Genomic DNA, 21,292 nt, shown 5'->3' on the forward strand with positions numbered 1-21,292 from the left:
GCGCCCATAGATGCTGCGGAACATTAGACAATCTCGGATCAAAATCTCGTAATACATAGTGACCCTTGAAGTCACGTAAAAACAAACGTATTCCCTCTGGGGAGCAGCAAATAACTGCACCTAATTCTTTCAGTGTTTTAATACCTAATAGATTTTCTGGACATGACTTCGTAAGTAACAGATCAGTAGTTCGGGACAATGGACCTACTTCTAGAGTAACTGGCTTAGATATCTCGTTTACAATAGGCTTTCCTGAAAATCCAAGGGAAACATTTCTAGAGCCTGAGAGCGGAGCCCCTGGAACTTCGGCGTGACTGATAGTCGTCCTACTTGCCCCTGTATCAATCAGAAACTTTCTGTCTTTCCCTAGTACCTGACTATGAACATAGGGACCTTCTTGATCTACAGGAATCTCGATGAGAGGCAAGCCTACCTCCCTCTCTAGGCTGTTTCATGAATACTGTTGATACTCTGGATACTCTGTCTGAGCATACTGGTACATCTGCTGTGTAACATGCTGTGTTGCAGCAATAGGCTGCGGTGCTGGAACTGTCTGTTGTGCATTCTGTGGCTGAGAAGTCTGTGAAACTTGTTCTTGTCTAGGCGGACGTGGTCTTTCTTTAGTTTTACCAGTAGCTATATTGTGTTTCAGAACTGCACACTCGTTTATAAAATGACCTGGCTGTTTACAATAATTGCATGTCCCTTTAACGGGAGCTGCTGAATGACTCGCTTGATTCGGACCCCTCTTCTGACTGTCTTGTGGAACAGATTGTGCAACTAGTACTTTCATTTTCGTGTCTTTCATACGTTTTCTCTCGTGATCTTGCTCTTCTCTGATTCTATTCTGGTGATACTGAAGCATCTGTAACATCTGGGACGGGGTATTAGCTTGCCATGTACTTTCGACTTTCAAAACTCGATTCTTAACTTGTGGACTTGAATTCTCGACTAATTTAGTAACAAAAAGATGAGGGTATGACTCACTACTTGTCTTGAGGCCACTGTTTATAATAAAACATTTTTCAAATCTAGAATAAAAATCACTAGTGTCTTCATCTTGTTTCTGTTTACAGGCTGAGATTGCATCCCAGTCTTCCTTTTTAGTGGCTAATAATCTGGGCAAAACTTGTATTAACAATTCTGGTAATTCTTTACATTTCTCTCCAAGACCGGTACCTGGTACTCGTATCTTATCTTCAGCTTCTAGAACTGCCCAATCGATCTTTTTCTCTCCCACCTCCCATTCTTTTTCCTTGAGTTTCTCGTATATGCCTGCGGGCAACAGGACTTTTAACATTTTAATTATATCTGGATACGTGTATTCTCCCATACGGAGCATGTCTTTTAATTCTCGGTGGAACCCTGCTGGATCTTTGTCGTGACAGGGAATTAATTTCTTCATCTCTAAGAGTTCCATCTTTGTAATCGGGGTGTAAACAAATACTCTTTGCATTTCACCATCTGTTGTCCTGACTGGGTGTACTTCTCGTAACGGATTCTGTCTATCTATGTAAAACGGTTTACTTTCCGGAGGTGAGACATGAACAAAATGCGGGTTCAAGAACATACTATATTTGTGGCGCTGTTCTAGAATGACACTAATTAAATCGGTACCTAGACCTTTCCATCTATACTGGAGTAACTCGTTCAGGACATCGTGTAACGGACCTGGATCAGAATGTTGACCCTCATACAATGTGATGAGGTGCTGGATCATATACATACCCACCAGTCGCTGCTCGGCTGGGGGCAATTTCAGAAACATTTGTGCCACTATTTCATCTGGAAAAGTGGTAGAATCAGTAATCCATCGGACTGCTGATCGGGCTAGTTCTTGTTCATGCATAGTACTCAACTTACTATAACCGATTCGTGATTTCAGAATTTGATCGGTGGCTTGAAATACTTGTTCTAGAGAACCTTGTTCTGGTGCTGGGTGATGAAAAACTGACTTGTGTTCTAGGCGTAAATGGCGGTCTGGAAATCTAGATTTTCCTACATACGCTATTCTGGCGGGATTCTCGTCCTCTACCTCTTCAGTAGAAGAGTCATTCTCTTTCTCGCTTACTTGTGCTGCTTTACGTTGTTCATGTAACTTTATTATTTCTTTACGAATTCTCTTGTACATACTCTCTATACTACTGATGGTTCTGTGCTTACCCTCGGCTATATTATCACTCCACCTTGTCAGGATTCTCATTTCGGCCGGATCTTTGGTCGGATAATCTTGTTCCCTTATTAAACAATTAATCAGAAACTTTAATAGCATGAGCTGGATCTCAGCTTTCCTTTGAGACATGGCTTCACCTATACTTTCTGGATCATCCCCTGTACGGATGAAACGATATATTCTGTCTAGATCTTCTTTCATATCTGGTAGGGTGTCCAAATACCCGGTCACCCGTCTTACACGGATGGAATATAAAACTGTACTATCATCACCTGCAACTGGATCATAGCTGCATTCAGTAAGGGCTCGTCGGATATCTGCAACGGACTTATATTTGGGCGTACGCTGTAACGCACATTCATGTAACTCGACTAATGTTAAACGTTGGTGTGGTGGCGGGGTACCAGGAGGACCTCCTCCTGCGGCCCCTATACTGGAATCGTCGACTGATACTCTTCGTGCTGGCAGAGTGGGAAATTGTAATGTAGGCTGGACCGGGGGTACCGTAGCAGGTACTCCGGTGTCTGGAGGAGCAGGAATTACATGATTTACAGGGACTGGCGGAACAGGATTTGCATATTCTGGGACCGTGTCGTCCAAATAGGACGAGATGAAAATATCAGCTGCGGTCGGTTTGTGACGTAGCTTGGTCGGAACTAATGGTGGCGGAAAATTACTGGATGCCTCCGGGGTTGCTTTTGGCAAGCCCTCGGCAAGAAGAGGATACATACCCTTAATGAGGGCATTCCTCTGTCTGTCTAACTGTTCGGTTTTAACTCGTTCACCTATCTCGATTAATTCCCTTTCTTGGGCTCGTTCTAAGGATTCTCTACTTAATTCTGACTTTCTGATTTCTTTTTCGGTTCTTTTATGAGATTCTTTGCGCCATAACTCGACGGCATCTTTCTGTGACTGTCTGGCTTTCTTTTTCCATAATGCTTCTTCTACTCGCATGATGCACTCGGCATCCCATGTACCCGATACGGGCCATCTATACTTTTCTTCTAACTGTTTGGTATACTCCACCCATAAATCTAGATATAATATGGCACTTATGCCATGCTTCTGATACATAAAATGACCTGGACTGTCCCTAGGCGGGACAGGAACTGCTGCTTCTAACAGACCTTTTCTAGTTCTTAACTGACGTAGTCTGGAAAATAACGGCATGACTGAACTGTAATCTGGACACAATACAATACACAATGAACACGATAATTACACCACTCTCATACCACGACATTAAAATACATGAAGAACATTTAAAATAACAGTTCGAACAGAATACTACCTGGAATACGGAAAACAGAATACATGAATTTCTCGAGAACAGAACTGACTAGAACAGAGACTAGATGTACTGCTGAAACAGTACGAAACTTACCGGTCTCATAAAGAGACACGTCAGGACCCGCATCCACCGAAGTGGACACTTCGTTTTGGGATCTGTGTACCACCAAAACCCCACGGACCAGAGACAATTAGATTGACCCTGTCTAGATACTACCCCAGCAACGGTACTCACCGGGCAGCAAGAACGGAAGGCCTCGGACTGGACTGGACTGCTTCGACGCCGGACGGACGAACTTCGGACTTCAGTTACGGGTGGGCCTCCGGATACCTCGGACCTTGGACTCTCGGCTTGGGCTCTGGTCGGGACTCGCCGCGTTCCTCCACCGCCTCGTCTGGATGCTGGACCGCCACCTCCGTCTCCTCCGTGGGCCTGAGGGATACTTGAAGCAGAAATATCTGCACGTGCACGGTATGGTTCCGTCACGGCTGCAGAGGGTCAGGGGGCCGGCGTGGCTTCACCGGCGCGTGGGGAAAGGGCAAGTCCCTGTTCGGGCGCCATTATGTGGTATATAAATAAATAATACCGGATCTAGGTTTTACTGGACATAGCAATAACAGATAGCTCAATAAATAAGAGTCAAGATTCGAGGTAGTAGGAGTTTGCAGGTTTAATACAGCATAAAGGACAGGAACAGGACAACCTGCACAGGAATAGGATGGCAGGGCCCGGCAGCTGCCGGGGCTGGATCTGGGATGAGCGCGCTAACATTTAATAACAGTACACAAGCATATATACTAAAACAGTTGCAATTGCAATACATACAATAGGCGGAGCAGTGGGTGTGGTCAATAGCAGTCGCGAAAGATAAGGGTGAAAGTGGGTGTAACAGGAGGCGTATACATAGACATGTGATGTAGACGTAACAGAATATGTCATAAATGGGGCGGAAACATGGAGGGGGCTACCTAAGGAGCCGGGACCTCTAACCTAATGGTGCGCGCAAACTGACAATGACGTGTTACTAGGAGAAGCTGGGGGCTATGAACTCTGTGCTAGGAGTAGAGACTGAAGTCTGGAGAGTCAGGGCGACATGTGCCTAAACAATATCTAGTATCTGAAGTTTAGAGAACATGTTGATATAAACTAAGAGTCAGGAGGGGAGAGGCTAACAGACTCTAAGACTGGTGCATGCATTATTCTACATGTAGTGCGTGTTGAGGAATATTACATGACCATTAATACAGTATTTCTCTTACATGGAGACGTAAAGGCTAGACCGTGACGGAAACTATTGATGCGATTCAGTAGTTTAGGAATGCAGAGAAGGAGGGCTGAACTGATAACTAGAATCATAACATATTCTTGGCAGACTCGTAGGCAGAGCCAGGCTGAGCCGGGCACTGTGAGGCAGGAAGTAAGTGAAGGGTCGAGGATACAGGTGGGGGCTGTATCGCTCCTCAGCGAGGGCTCAGGAGACAGGAGCTGAATCTGGTGTCCAGGCCCTTTTGAGGCCTAGAAACGGGGACTTTTCAATGAAATAACGTGCACACTGAGAAACATGGCAACGTAGCTTTACATAGGCCTAATACTCGTAGCTTTCACGAGAACTGGAAACTGGCATACTAGAGATGGACACAACTGTAATTGCGTCTTTAGTCGAACATGGAGGATACACATGCATATTAATCATGCACACATAACATAAGATGGGGGACACGTAGGGACACAGAACATGGCAAAATTTACTTTTCCACAAAATCCTCTGAAGCGTCTTCCGGTAGTACCTCTGGATTGAAGGCCTAAAGATTTTGCAGTGGCCCTACTGTCCTTAAAACGTTCCAAGGCAGTATCAGCTTTCTTTCCAAACAGACCTGAACCATCAAAGGGTAAGTCCATTAAAGCAGACTGGACATCAGCAGAAAACTCTGAAGATTTGAGCCAAGCAGCTCTCCTAGTAGCCACAGAGGAACCCATGACTCTTGCCACCGAGTCTGCAGTGTCCAAACCACTCTGGATGACCTGTCTCGCAGCTGCTTGGGTGTCCGAGATTACTTCTTGAAAATCCTTCCTGTCATCCTCAGGAACCTTTGGAATGAGTTGTTTGACAGAGTCCATCAAAGCATGGATATATCTCCCCATCAAACACGTAGCATTGGTTGATTTCAATGCCATGCTGGCTGATGAAAAAACCTTTTTAGCATTTTGGTCCTGTTTCCTGGATTCCTTGTCTCCAGGAACCTGTGGAAATGCCCCAGCAGATTTTTTAGAACAGGCAGCCTGCACTACCAAACTCTCAGGAAGAGGATGCGTTGTTAAAAATGCAGGGTCATCCGGTGCAGCTCTATATCTTCTCGCCACCGTTCTAGAAACCGCTGGAGCAGACAAGGGTTTCTTCCAGACCTCATAGACAGGTTCAGACAACGCCTCGTTGAATGGTAACATAGGCTCGATCACAGATGAGGGTGAATGAAGTACCTCAGTTAAAATATTGGGTTTATAATCAGCTGTAGGCAGAGTTATATTTAGTAAACTTGCTGCCTTCTTAATCACAGTGTGGTAAGGCACCACATACTTAGATGGAGCATTCGATACAGAAGCCAACTCCCATTCAGGTGACAGTTCAAGACCACTGGCTTCACCCAACTCATCAAATGGATCCTCAGAATCCTGTAATTCTCCTTCCTCAGTGTCAGAATACCCATATTTTTCCTCTTCTAAAAGTCTCTGGGCCTTTCTCCGAGACCTTTCTTTCACAATCGAAGTTAAAGGATTCGGAATCGACTCCGACGGGGTCGCTGCCGGCGTCGAACCTGACGTCGGACGAGGCTTCTCGACACGAGGTCGGACAGAATCCTGCCTCGGAGTCACGGGTATCGGCGTCGATGGGATCGGCGTCGATGGAGCCGGCGTCGTGCGCTTCGGCGTCGACGACACCGGTGGTGTCGGAAAATGCCAATGCGGCGGTAGAGCCGGCATAAAGGGCATGAAGGGTGCAGGGGCATAAGCCTGCGGAACCCCTAGGTTAAAGGCCATAGGACCCGTGGGACCAACAGGTGCACCAGACGGGAACATTGCTCTTGAATATACACCATACATGGCGTTTAGGAACTGGGAAGGATCCTGACCTGGAGTCGGAAACTCAGGATACGGACCTCTCGGATGTTCCCGGGGAGGCGGAGTCGATACGACGTCGACCTCTTCTTCGGGCGCCGGAGCCGGAGTCGATGAACCATCGGGTGCCGGAACTTCGGCTCCACCAGCCCCCTGCTCCTCACCTTCATCCTCCTGACCAGAAGGATTTGATGGAATCGGAGATTGGACCTGTTCCTGAGGCTCGGGTGAAACTGGATGCACAGCCTCTTCATGTTCCGACTCCGAAACCTCCACTTCTTTACACACGAGCTTGATCTGGGACTTCGGTTTCGAGCTAGAGTCCTTCCCAGAGTGATGACGTGACTCATGGGACTTCCTTCTGTGTTTCTTCTTCGATGACTTCGAAGCGTGTGCTGAGGATGACTCCGAGTGTGACCTCGAACGAGACCTCGACCTCGACCGACGAGATCGAGATTTTGACGACTTCTTAGCTTTTTTGCTCTTGAGTTTCGCCATAAGGAGCTTTGTCTCCCTCTCTCTTAAGGCTTTTGGAGTCATCTTCTTACAGCAGGAACAGTCCTCGACATCGTGGTCCGAACTCAAACACCATACACAGCATTCGTGGGGGTCGGTGATTGACATGGTCTTGCCACATTCACCGCAGACTTTAAATCCCGTCTTCTTCGACGACATCTCGAAGAGAATATAAGAAAGACACAAATACGAAGAAATAGTAACAAAGTTACTGTAAGCTACTACACGATCCCTGAAAACCGTTAGCGTCGACGACGCGGAAAAAAGGGAACTGATGTCATCACGCCGGCGTGGGCCTGTTATAGGCGCCGGTGACGTCAGCGAGGTCGCGTGCGATGCCGTGCCTCTGTGACGTCCGGATCCACGTCGGCGCGAAGCTACAAAAAGAATTTCCGAATGTTGCTGACGCAAGGGGATATTCACAAGGTGAGGAATCCACACGGCAGATGTATCTATCAGAAGTTGATTTGCTTCTACATGTAAAAGTGATGAGTAGAAGCCAATACAATCTACATACATGTATCATGAGGGAGAAAAATATACTTGATGTGTGTCTTCCAAGATCTAAACCAAGGCTGAAGTATTACGTACATGCCGCTAAGAGGTAAGGACAGAATAGGGAAGAAATCGTAGACAAAAGATCATGCTTTTATAAAAATGGATGAAAATCTAAAGCATTAAAATTACTCAAAATAACATAAAATATTCTCCTACTTTAACTAAGCAATTAAAATTGCTCAGAAATAGAAAAACTCAACTCACATATGAGTGCTAAAACACAATGCTCCTCTCACCTCTCTCCTTCAGGTTGTGCAATGATAAAACACGCATTTCAGGTTTTAAAGGGTTAAAATACAATTGTGGGTTGAAATACTGAAGTGAGATAATCAAACTACTATGTTCTTTATTTTGATTCGGGTTCTTTAATACGAGCTCTAGCAGGCAGAGTCTTTTGGCTGAGATAAGGTGGGGAACCTCCTGGGTGGGCTCTTTGCTTTAGCTGTAGGCTTCTAGTGGCCTGGTAGGATCTGTACTAAGGTACCACAGCTCTGGACAAGCAAGCACTCCTCTCACTTTTTTGGATTTGGGAGATTAATAAATCCCAGATTCTGCTACTTTCTCTGCAAGAGAATCAGTGCAGTGCAAACACAGAGGTTCCAACAGCAAAACATGCTGTCCGCCGTTTGGCTTTGTGAATGCCTGGTGTGTTACCATTTTATTTACAAAGTTATTGTAGGAGGAATGTGTCAAGCTCTCGCCAATTTAACACCTTGCCTGCGGCAGGAATTCCAGCCCATGCTGGACATTTCAATTGCAGAAGGGGTTGTGACGGAACCCAGCCGTTATGCGCACAGGCCACCTGTGGCTCATGACGGCTGGGTTCCGTCACGAGCATCGAAGGGTTTAAATATGTATATATATCCCAGATTCTGCTACTTTCTCTGCAAGAAATCAGTGCAGTGCAAACACAGAGGTTCCAACAGCAAAACATGCTGTCCGCCGTTTGGCTTTGTGAATGCCTGGTGTGTTACCATTTTATTTACAAAGTTATTGTAGGAGGAATGTGTCAAGCTCTCGCCAATTTAACACCTTGCCTGCGGCAGGAATTCCAGCCCATGCTGGACATTTCAATTGCAGAAGGGGTTGTGACGGAACCCAGCCGTTATGCGCACAGGCCACCTGTGGCTCATGACGGCTGGGTTCCGTCACGAGCATCGAAGGGTTTAAATATGTATATATATATTGGCTAAAAGCAAAAATAATTCTTTGATCTCAAAATGCGCACATTGCCATTGTAATCTCTGGTACTGAAGGCAACTACTTGTTGTGTGGGTGTACTTTTGGTGAGAGTGTCACTCACTTTGTAGTTAGCCAATGGCTGAAGTGGGATGACCTAATGCCCCATGCTGTAGCGGGTGGAAGAAAAATGTGAATGACACACCAGCAGACCAATGAATGAAGAGGGTTGGCTGAAAGCCTCTATACGCATTTATATTATATATATATATATATAATTTTAGTGAAGTCAAAAGTTCTTGGAAAACGCCAGCGCCCAAAAACTTTCACGTTCTTGTCCTGCTGCTTAGTTGCTCTTTCTCCCACATCGCACCCAAGACATGGAACGACCTCCCTCGAACACATCAGCGCCTCCTCCTCACTTCTTGAGTTCTGCAAGCAGCTGAAGACCTGGCTCTTCGTATAAGCACCTTGGGAACCACACACCCGCCCAAGCGCATGGATACCCTCTCGGATGATTAGAGCGCTGTACAGATCAACACAGCATAACACGTATCTGGTGCTGATCACGACATGTACCAACTACTGGATAAAACTTTTAATCCCTCAATTTATTTTTCCATGAAAAGCTCTGTACATCCAGTTGCATAACACAGCCCCACACAAACAGGGCGTTTTCACACTTGGAGGCAGTAGCCTTGTTAAGTACCCGCTCTCTCAGCTGCAGCCTCCTAACAGGTCTGCCTCACGCTAAACTTGTGAGATGTTCTTAATGGCCGCCTCTCCTCTTCAAGAGGAACTTGTAAATAACTCTACAAAGAATACCATGATGGAGTGAGCGGCCTGGGGTGTAAGAGGAGGTTAACTAGGTCGCACAGGGAGAGAGAGAAATTATGAAAGTAGTAATTATAAATAAAAGGTAAATGGAGAGTAAGGGTGTGAGAAAGGAAATATATAAAATGTAAGGAGGGGAGAGATAAAAATAAGTGGGGAAAGGAAATAAATTAATTAAACTAGAAAAGGATGAATAGAAGCAAGAAAAAAGAAAGGGAGAGAGAGTGAAAAGAGTAGCATGAAAGAGAATGACTAAAGGAAGGAACGTCAAATGAAAGAAATGAAGAAATGAAAGAAGAGATAAAAAGATGAACTGTAGAAAGGCTGGGAGGGGTGATCAAGGACAAAGGGGGTGGGGGATATAATGAGGAGAAAGAGGGGTAGGGAGAAGAAGGAAGGGTGACTGGAGCATGGGGTTGATTTATGGAGGCCACATCTGGATGTTTTTTCCAGTCCAGGCCCATCTCTGGAGCATTATGTTCACATCTGCACATTTCTGGATCCCACTTCTCCATGAGAACAGACACAGACTGGAGACAGTCCAGGGACGGCTAACACAGACTCCAACAACCTCAAGACGTGTGTGCTTCAGCAAAGGTCTGAAGAGGGGTGTGTTAGCGAGGTTTTGTGATTCCCCAATGGAATGAACAGTGTAAGAGGCGGCATTGTGCAGGGAAAGGAACTACAGCACCAGAGATAGGGGATCGGGGATCAGGAGTAACATTGGAAAATAAATACACATGGAAAAGCCTCATGCAGCAATGGCGGAGACCAATGCAGTAAAAGAATTAGAACAGGGCTTAGAGACTCTCGGGGCGATTTGTCCTTGGCTGGAGGCCATGTTGGGTCAGTGTTAGCCATACATGGGTATACTGAATGTGCCAGAAAGTCTTAGATGAAGGGCGACTTGGGGTAACGGTTTGACGGCCTGAGTGCTGCACATCCTGCAATCCCTCCTGGCACCGGTGGGTTCTTACCTCAATGGGCTGGGAGTGCCGCTCCCGCGTGTGGTCTGAATGGGCGCTTGAAAGCTGCAAATTAAGACAGAACTGCGAGGTAAATGTGGGTGAACAAACTGCATAAAACAATCCCACCCACAAGATCACATCCCATGCTCACAATCAACTACATCGCATAGACAAGTTCCCTCACGTCACACACTGGTACTGGAGCATATGCAAAGTCCTGGCATGACATACACGTCGATGCACAGGACCGCACACCGACATTTTCTTGGTTCATACAGACGAGCACCTTACTCTGATGAAATAGAGATTGGTGCACATCATATCTTACAGAGGATTTCCAAGAGTCACAGAAAAAATCGTCAGGGCCATTGGAATTATGCTAATTTGCGACAGCAACATTTCCCTCATAATTATGGATTTGCTGCATTTGATACATAACACATCATCTGCGGCATAATCTGCAGATGTGTATAAAATAATTAGTTTCTAGGTCAAATGGATCAAAAGTTTAAAAAAATGCAGTGACACTTGATGCAGCGCAGTGGAAGGCCCACTGCAAAGGCTGACTGTACCCTTTCTGTTACATATTCCTGCATTTGGGTGTTAGACTAGTATTAATGAGGCGGTTGTACCACAGAATATTGGCACAAACAACATTGAGATAGAAGGATATCGAGGGAAAAAATATCAAAAGGTAAGTGCGTACAGGGAAGTATAAATTTACTATTCCTAACTCCACACCCACATACCTTGTAGATATATGTACCGTGTAGGTGCATATATGTAGAGTCAGGTATAGAAAATATATACTGACATGATTTTGTTTCGACTTTTTGTCCCACCGATATTGTGGGATCTTCGATTTTCAGGGTACACACCGATGAGGTGAAACCTTTGCCCAGACCTTTAACTTGTGTAAAAATGACAACATACTGACGTAATACTATCACAAAATGTACCACATAATACTCCATAGTATGCCTTTTTTGCCACATAATTAGTCAACTTAGCCGCATAATTTGGTCCTCCCCTGCCGTATAATTCCAGTGGCCATGTTGGACACATATAGACCGGTCGCCAGTGTTACATACTGCCTAACTCCCACGATAAAATATAGACCAACTCCTATGTCACCTACATATCCATCTCTGGGTCATATGCAGCCCAGCACCCAGATCGCACACACACTGGTCCCCGAGGCCTTTCCCTCGGTGTCCCTGAGTCCTGGTCCCCGTACCTGGTTCGGGTGGCTGCTCGCAGGTGTTCTTCCGGTACTGCCCTGGTATGTGCCCCCGGGCGTCCAGGGAGCAGCGGGTGAATGTTCCTGTCTCGGCGCCCCCTCCTCGGCCAGCCTGCTGCACAGACACAAAAGGTGAATTCACGCATTTTAACGGTTGTCCTGACAACAGCTCTGGATGTTCTTCCAGCAGATCTGAACTTGTCTGCAAAGGCACGAGCCCTGCCGACAGGCGCTCCCAGCAGCACAGCTCGGGGCTGCAGGGCCAACTCGCACTCTCTTACTCACTGGGGGCATCACTGCCAATGAGCTTCCACTGAGGTGTGATTATTGCTTTATGAATGTAGCCAATCTTTCTGCGTCTTACTGAGACGGGTTTCTATCATTAAGCCAGTCCCCATCAGCCTCAATCTGTTTCTGACTCAATGAGACTGTCCTTTTCTCAGTTGAGCTGCCCACTTTCACCCAGCCTACATCTCACACACACTATCTCTTCTTTATCATCCATTTAGTCTCGGTCTCACCCCACCTGGCTATGCCTCTGTCTCGCTCAGTCTCTCCTGGTCTAATTTAGAGTGTCCCGCATCACACAGTCCATCAGTCTGTCCTTCCCTCTCTTTGATTACTGCTGTCTGATTTCCTCTGGACCGGTCTCCATCTGTCCAGCCATGCCTCTACACGTCTGTCCTTCTCACGCGGACTCTCGCCCTGTCTCCGTCAGCCCCTGCTATCACAGGGCCCCTCTCGGTGTCACACACTTGTTTATCTCAATCTCAGTCGAACTGTCTAAATCGGACTCTGTCTCTCCAAATCTAACACTTTCCAGTATGTTGGTCCTCTCTCTCCCTGCTTCACTTCATCAGGCCATACTCCACTACCCCATTCATAATTAATATGCCACTGTCTCACTCCGTCTCTTCTCTTCCATCTGGGTCTGTCTCATTTTCATCCAGTTGGTCCCCATCTTAATCCATCTACTGCTGTCTAACTCATTCTGCTCCTGTCTTCTCCACTTTCTACGGGTTTTAAGACATACCTCACTGATGAGGCCTAACTGGCCCGAAACAGGTCTGGGGTTACTTGTGGAGCCTCTGTCTGAGGAGGCACGGTGGGTGAAAAATGATGGACTGGAATGCAGCACTAGTGATTGCTACTGCCTGGGACTTTACACCCTCACGGGTCAGGTTCGCACTATATAAAACTTTATAAATAAAAAATAAAATGTTGTGAAACTTCCACCCATCCACTCTGTGTTTTCCTCACTGTGATGCTCTAAGTGGCATGGGAATGGGCCCTGCACTCGCTGTGCCACAGGAAACAAGCTGAACCTCGCTGAGGAGGCCTCAATAGGATGAAACTGGCATGGGCTGCTTGTGTTCCCTTTCAGAGCAGACTTGAACTGTTCCAACTGGAGCAGGACCAAGGCGGATTTATATATTGCCGCTTTCTGTCTGGAGTGGCAACAAAAGGCAGGAATGCGGCCCCAAGCGCTTGCCAGGGTCTGAGTCTTTTACAAGCGTCCACACACTACCTTTAGGTTTCCATCATACTAACTGTTCACATCCCACTCATGCTGCTCCTGCCTCGCTCAGGGCGTCTTTCTCTCTATCCGGGTAGAATTCTGTTCTTTTCATAGTCTGTTTGGCCTTGAGTCATTCTGTCTCACTGTGTTCTCATCTAAAACTGTTCATATCTCACTTAGTCTGCCTCACATAATTCACTATATCTCTGTCAGCTTTTCTCCCACTCACCCAGTCTGTTTCTAGAACACGATCTGTCAGTCTGTCTAGCTTGTCTCTTTCCAGCTCATCCAGTTCTAAATTCTTGCTTATCCTGTGCCTGTCTCACACTATCTCTTTCTTACTTCATTTAACATGTTTTCTCTCCAAATGGGGGTCTCACTCGACCTGGGTCTACCTCACTCTGTCTTCCCAATATCAATCTACCCTCTATTTATTCCTCTGTGTGCACCGTCTCACTCTGTACCCATCAACTCCGTCTGTAGAAGTCTCAGACAACTTAATCCCATCTCACTTAGGGGCTGATTAAGACTCTGGCGGTCCATGGACTGCCAGACTCACAGAGGCGCAGCGGTGGCGGTCTTCCCACCGCTCTATTACGAGATGGGCAGTAAGACCTATGGCAGAAGCCAAGGAACCGTCGTTCCCTGGCCGTGTTGCTGTGGTGTAGAGGCATTCATATGCCTGGCAGGACCACCTTGGTCCCGCCAAGCATATTAGGAGTTTCCTCTCCGCCAGGGTTTTCATGGGGGTTCCTCACCCATGTAAACCCTGGTGGAGAGGAAACAAAGGGGCTCTACGGAGCACACTGGTGCCTCTGCTCCCTGTGGATGCACACAGGGGAGCACAACATGTGCCCCCTGTCTGCATGCACACCAGTTCCTGCACAGCATGGACTTTGCACAAACTGTTTTTGGCGTTCCTGCTGAGGTGCCCGTTTTTAGAGGCCTCCCCGTGAGAACGCCCCAAAAAAGCCACCAGACAGGAGGAAACTCATAATCTGGCGGGCAGCCTCAACACGGATTTGGTGGTGCGGGAGCTGGGTGGACCCAGTGCCGCACCGCCAAACTCGGAATCGTGCCCTTAGTCTGCCTCTGTGTCATTCAGACACATGTTTTGAATACCCTCTGAGACTGCCCCCTGTCCCTTTCACTTCTCCCTTTCAATATTTACCCCGCCTTCAATTTCATTTTCTAATTTTAACTCCTTCAGTCTCTTTACATCTCTCCCTCAACTACCTTAACTCTACCCATAAATCAAGTTACCTCTCTATCATGCTCTAACTCTTCTCCTCTGTATGCTTAGCACCCCTACCACACTCAGTCTTCATAGGCATTCCTATTGGTTCCTTTAGCTTCCCCTCAGTATTTTTAACTATTACCTTAACTCTCCCCTCTGGAACTTTAAGTCTTCTACATAATCTCTGCATTTCTTTCTTTATGATCTCATCAACTCTTCCCCCAGTATTGCAAACTCTACTTTGTATCTCTTACCCCCATGTCCGTATTACATGCCTAAGGGTCTCATTACGTTGTGGGTCGCAAAGGCGCCGAACAGCATTTGATTTGTCTGAATCCGTGTCGGAACCCATGTTTCCGACTGACTCAGAAACCTTTCTGACCCACTGATTATGATGTAATTTAACCGTTTGGTCTTTCCGACTTGGTTTCAATTGGCATTCGGAGAATTCAAGTCGGTTGGAGCGAATCGTACAGGTCTATAGACCACGTTTCCGACCAACGTATTACGATGTTGAATTCGGAAAGCTTTTCCGGCGCGGTTTGTCTGACATGGATTGACTGTCGGAAACCGACTTAGGGGGCCTGTAGCAGGCCCACCTTCACCCGGAGGCCTCCGGTTGGGGCCCGTGGGGGTACCCATGGGACCCCTCATTACAACCATACATAGTGTGGCAGGCACTATGAGGTACCCGCCACAGGGTGCAAGGTTTTCCGCAACCACCCCTTTCTTCAATGGGAGCCTGTGTTTTCGGTCGGAACACAGGCTAACATTGAAGTCAATCAGAGTCCGACCAAATGGTGTTCGGAAACATCGTAGTTGGTCGGTCAGACTCCCTGAACCCGAGTCGGTCGGTAACGATTCTGACAAGGAGTCAGTCAGAATGCTTTCCGACTGTTTATCGTAATGAGGCCCTTAGTGTCTTTGACTCTCCCCAGTTTCCTTAATACTCTCCTCAGTCTATTTAACTCCATACTTGGTTTCTCTACCCCTGATCAGTAACATGTGCCTCAGTGTCTTAACCGCTTCCATCAATTTCTCTAACTATTCTCTTATTTGTTTTCTCTCATCCCTAAGTCTCTTTCTTCAACCATTGGTGTGCCATTCATATTTTTGCTCTACCTACCAGAGCACTGGGCACAGGGTTATCCCACTTCAGCCATTGACCTATCTCTGTGTGAGTGACAGCATTCTGCTCTTGCAAAAGGTACAGTTCCACACAAAAGTAGCCCCTTGCATGGAGTTGCAAAAACAATTCACAAACATTAGTAAAGCCTAAAGTTGACTGCCAATACCAGACCTATTGGTTTTGTCAATAGTTGTTTCCATCATGCTTTGGGTGCATAAAGTAATCTCAGATTTACTTTTTACCTCATCACTGCCCCCCCTAGTCCAGCATATTTGTTGGTCAAAGGTTCCTTACTGCCCCTACTGTTACTGAGAGATACCCTGGTCCCCCATTCCCCAATGTGTTCTGCTAAACATTGTGTGTGTGGTTACTCACAGATCCTGGAAGGCTGTGGAGACCTTGTTGCTCCAGTCAGATGGCTCCATGTCAGTAGCATCATTCAGGAGCAAGCCAAGATACTGCGACTCTGAGATAAAGAGAAAGGAAGCGGTAATCAGCTATAACAAAGAGTGTTTTGACATTTCTAGACAAATAACACGAAAAGGCAGATATCCTAAGAAAAACGTGAACATTCCCACAGGGTAGAAATCTTATGAAGGCACACAAAGGAAAAGTTTCCGCATTTTGCTATACCTGCAGCAGCCAAGAAGATGATCCCAGCAAGCATTTTTTTGCCCAACATCCAGTCAAAGGTAAGCGGGCATTCCCAGCAAGAGTCAAGCCATTTCTCTGCACCAGCTGAAGCTTATACATCAGCCAAGCTCAAAGAAACTTCAGCTCAGCTGAAGTGGATATTCTGGGAAGAACTTAAATATTCCCAACATCGGCCAAGATAAGACAGATATCCTGTGAAGAGTCGGAGCATTCCCAAGCGTCAGCTTGAACTTTCCCAAGCATAAACCAAGCCCAAGCTATCATCCACAGAGGAGCCTCAACACTCCCAAGCATCAGCAAAGATCAAGAAAACATTGTGGCCAGAGCCTCCACATCCAAGGCCCTTCCAACTGAGGCTGGCCATACACAAGGTGGAACACAGATGGGCAGAATTATGGGGTGAGTACCATTTTGTATCATTCACTCCAGGAGAAGGGTGGGAGGGACCTTACTATAAGATCAGTCCCAGCGGCAGAGGATGCTGTCACAGGGTGAGTGTCAGGAGGAATAGGACAGATGAGGAAGAGGGTGGCACTCTCAAGGTATCGACGCTTTGAGTTGTACCCAGATGACCCCGCTCTTACCTGGCAGCTTCTTGTGAATTTGCTGAAACATGCTGCGGTACCAATCGCGAGGCTTGTCCACACTCTGGGGAGAGCAGAAAAGGAGATGTCATGACAACTGCTAGCATGAGGACATCCCTGGCAGAGTAAGATGGGTCAAGGTCTTCTTGAGATACTACTGGCTCTCCCTTTAGGTGGCGTGGGCCGAGCTAACAGCACAACCCTAGCAGAGGTGCTGGAGGATGAATGAATCAACAAGCACAAGGCAATATAGTAACACAATAAGAATCATAAGGGCTAGATAAAAGTAAATATATCAAAATAGTCAAATCTTTTGCATAGATCGAATGAAAGTTTGATCGGGATAAGTGGTGCGATACGAATAGAATTTGTTTAACTGTAAATCAGAAATGGATACAAATCAAAGCATCAACATATTTTCTAGTTACGATAAAAAGAATTATCTGTTAAAAGCCAAATTGTCCCCCCATGTAAGGTTTGCAAGGCAAGATCTTCAGAAACTTGATGAGGGGCAGTCAAGAGTTCGTCCATGAACTGCTAAGGAATTGTAACCATCAAGCCCATGCAGCATCTGTGGGCAGGGCTGGACTGAGAACACAGACCAGCCCTGGCAATTCAGTGGGACCGGCCCAGAGGAGGGGGCGTGTGTGGGCTGGGGGGTGTTAGCGTGAAGCACTGCTGTTGTTTTTTTGTTACAGGGGGCTTATACTGCAGCACTGTTGCAAAACCAGGCCCCAGGAACAACAAGTATTTGCAATGCAATAGCTCTCGCATTTGTGAGGATTTCAGCTATTGGCACTGTAAATGACAATGCCTTTTATTTATGTGTTGGCTTTTTTAAACAGATAAATTAAAGGCATTGTTATTTACAATCGCTTAAACTTTCACAAATCCGAGGCCTATTGAGCAAGGTGCAACTGGATTTGCACCCCATGCAGCCTGCAGGCTGCGATGTTGTCACGGCCATGGAACCAGTGAAAGTTAGGAGAAAATAAAACTATAGTTATGCACTGCTACAATTAAGAGGTTAGTCGTGAACGTCTTAATTATAGCAGTGCATAATTATAGTTTTCTTTTCTCCTAACTTTCACAATGCACGGGGGGATGGGGGAGGGGGTAGGCTGCCGCGTTGGTATGCAGAGTTGTGCATTGGCATAGATTAAAACAGGAATATAAGTACCAGAGAGCAAAGTTTGCAATCAGACCTGGTAAGCAGGTCCACCAGATCTGATTGTCTGATTGCAGGGGAGAGGATGTGATCTCACGGCTAGACTGCCGACCTTGGAGCATGGAAACCAAGGTTTCAGCCTCGAGGTCGACTCCACATCCTGTGATTCTGGGCTAATCACTTAATCTCACCGTGCCTACAAAAAAAATTAATGTGTTCTTGTGTAACGTAACTGGTGCTCATGTAAAGCGCTTCAATACCTTCGGGTCGAGTTCGCGCTATATGAATCTGCAAAAAGACCCAGCCGTATGTGGATAAAAATGGTGCAAAATCATGTTTTCATTAACCTAACCCTCTCTCTCACACATGCTGCAATGGGGCTGAGAGGAAATTCGACGACGGAGGGTGTGTGGTGGGAGACTGGAATGATTTTGCAACACAACTGGGTGTTGCAAAGCATTTAACTCATGTCCCTGCTGTGCTGTAGCGCTGGACAGTGGAAATACGAATGTGCATGCCCTACATTTTTGCATTTTCATGTGTATTGGTGGCAAACAAAGCGGGCGGCCATGTTGTCAGGCAGGGGCGTAAGACAGGCCCACGCAGCCCCCGCGGTGCGGGGGGGGGGCCTCGAGCTCCAAGGGGCCCCCTCGGCACTGCACTGTGGCCGGAGAGCTCCTGATAGGGCCCCTCTAAGTACCGTGCAGGCAGGCCCCCTCACTTTTCGTTACGCCAGTGTTGTCAGTCTAAAAGCGGGCGCCGTGCTGAAACCTAAAGAGAAGCGCTTGGGACGGAGCTAAGGGGCTATGAGCTGCAGGGCCATTAGTGAGATTGTGTTCATTTTGGCAGCCGCGCATACCTCTTAAAAGCTGTTGCAGGAAGGTCGTGTCTGTAGTAGCACAAAATAATTAAAGAAAATAGTGCTCACGGACTAAATAAACTTACTGCGTAACCACACAAGTAAAAAGTCCAGTCCTCAAGGGAGGTTACAAATGCAGACAAGGCATTATTAAGGAGCGCCTAACACGCCTCTTAAGGAATCAAAAGCAATCATTTGGAAAGGACAGCAACAGGAGCCAATTGAAAAGATGGACGGAGAGGGGTGGGGAAGTTTCAAGTCCATCAATACGAGTACAACATGCCTCGCAGAATAGCGCATGCGCTGCCCAGGCTAGACCTAAAAACGCCCCTCACCGCTCCAAAAACACGCCCCCACCCTTACTACGGCCAGTCTGGCCCTTTCGGTGAGATTAGATTCAGTAACCATCTGGAAGCCCTAGAATTCCCGTAGAACTTCCTTTTGGATGAAGGATTTAAGTACTTTAGCAGGATCCTTGTCTGCATTTACGGTACTGGCTGGCAAGGTATCTTATTACCACTTGGGAAGGCTGTATCCAAGGCTGTTGCTAGTCTTTGTTTAAGAGCAGTACCTAACATCAGACAAAAACACAGGCTTCCAGGCCCTTGACAGAACACACATCACAGAGACCCATCACTTTCGCTGGACAAACTCCTCACTAGGCTGCCTTGAGGGAAGCCTGATCCAATTCTGTGGATACTTACTACCCCAAAGAAGTTGTCATGGCAAACTCAAAACAGGCTTCAAGGCATCAGCAATTCAGCCTGGGGTAAATATTTCAACTCCCACCACTGCTCTGGAGAGTATCCTGTTCTATCCTAAATTATTCTTAGCCCTTACAATCCTTAGCAGGATTACTGACAAATGAATGTTGCAAAAAGGTACGCAAACTGATTTAAGGTGGCTGACCCAAGTTTGACATTTTATATGGACATCTTAACTCTGGGGTGACGGGATTTCAAGATTTAAACTGGACTTTTAGGGATTTCCCTACCTGTAGCAACAATCCACCTTCTATAGCAGTGTGAACCTTAAGAACAGGGACCAATTTTGGATCAGTAAACAGGTCCTGGGAGTCTGGGTCAAGTGTGGCAGTGTCTGCTCAGGTGTCTCCAAGGAGCTGGAACATCATGTCTCCATTAACTTTGTTTGATTCATTTGCTTAGTTCAAGTTTCCCTCCCCTTGCTAGCTCCACGGTGCAGCAAAAAAGGAATCTTGGACACACTGTAAAACCGTGCTAATAGCTTCTGCTTTGGGCATCCTTCCTTCTATAAGGGGTGACGTTTTTGAATCTTGGAGGTTCATAGAACACAACGTTGTAATTTGGATGGAGAAACAGGGAAGTAAATGGTCCCATGCCTGGTGCAGCTCTTCCACTGCGCTAGTGAGGGGGTTGTCACTGTTGGAAATGAACAAAGTTTTGTAAACCGTCAAGTTGTAAAGAGAGTCAATGACAGTCCCTCAATCCATTTATAGATGCCTTCGTCGCAGCCTGCACTTCACACATTTTACCACCCCGTACGCACCTGCCCTCTGGTGCCGGCCAAACATTCATACGCGCTTAGCATGCTCTGCACCCCGGCTGCATTACAGCCTGGGCAGAACTTGCCTAGGCTTCCATTCCCAATCTGAACGCCGAACCACAGTGCTCAGACCAATCACAACGATGCATTGCAGCGCTGTGATTGGCTCAGGGGAGCCTCTCTTGCTTCCTGTTTAAGCAGAAGCCAGAAACAGACTGAAGAGAGGCGGGGGTAAGTGATTTTTAAAATAAAAAAATAATTCTCCCCCTTCCCTTCTTCCCTCACCGCCCCAGCCACACTACTGATTCGCTGAACCAGCCATGACTGACCTAGGGGCGACAGGACCACCTCACGGGAGGAACTTCCGGTTTGGCAGGAGACAGGATTACACATCCTGGGTGACCTCTTTAGTGATCGCGCGCTCATACCCTTCTACACCCTTGTGGCAGACAACAGACTGCCGCAGGGCCAGTTCCTCTTATACAACTCAATAATAACAGCCATGGGATCCATGTCAGGAGATATAACAAGGGAACCCCCTACACATCTCACCGTTCAGTATCTACATGTTATGGGCACAGACAGACACCCTACAAAATGGTTTGGAAGCTCTTTACACCATCACACTGCGCTCTCTCTTGTACCCCTGCGGCGACATTGGGACACGGACCAGAGCTGCCCATGTACAGACCGAGAATGGGTTGCCATGCTGGGGGTCCAACCCTCATCCCTAGAAACACCCGTT

At 46.8% G+C, this 21,292-nt stretch overlaps 1 protein-coding gene across 5 annotated transcripts in view; it reads right to left on the reverse strand.

Annotated features, from left to right (window-relative positions):
• SORBS3 (sorbin and SH3 domain containing 3) overlaps positions 1-21,292 on the reverse strand; it is a 349,900-nt gene that overhangs the window by 125,143 nt on the left and 203,465 nt on the right. For 4 of the 5 annotated variants that reach the window (XM_078666296.1, XM_078666292.1, XM_078666293.1 and 1 more), the window contains exons 5-8: positions 16,997-17,060; positions 16,134-16,224; positions 11,871-11,988; positions 10,643-10,696 (exon numbers count right to left, since the gene is read on the reverse strand). In XM_078666296.1, coding sequence (XP_078522422.1) covers positions 10,643-10,696; positions 11,871-11,988; positions 16,134-16,224; positions 16,997-17,060 — 327 coding nt within the window. The remainder of the gene's footprint in view (positions 1-10,642; positions 10,697-11,870; positions 11,989-16,133; positions 16,225-16,996; positions 17,061-21,292) is intronic. The other variant, XM_078666295.1, reaches the window with a different exon arrangement.

Source organism: Lissotriton helveticus, chromosome 11 (assembly GCF_964261635.1).
Source record: "Lissotriton helveticus chromosome 11, aLisHel1.1, whole genome shotgun sequence".
NCBI classification, from domain to species: domain Eukaryota; kingdom Metazoa; phylum Chordata; class Amphibia; order Caudata; family Salamandridae; genus Lissotriton; species Lissotriton helveticus.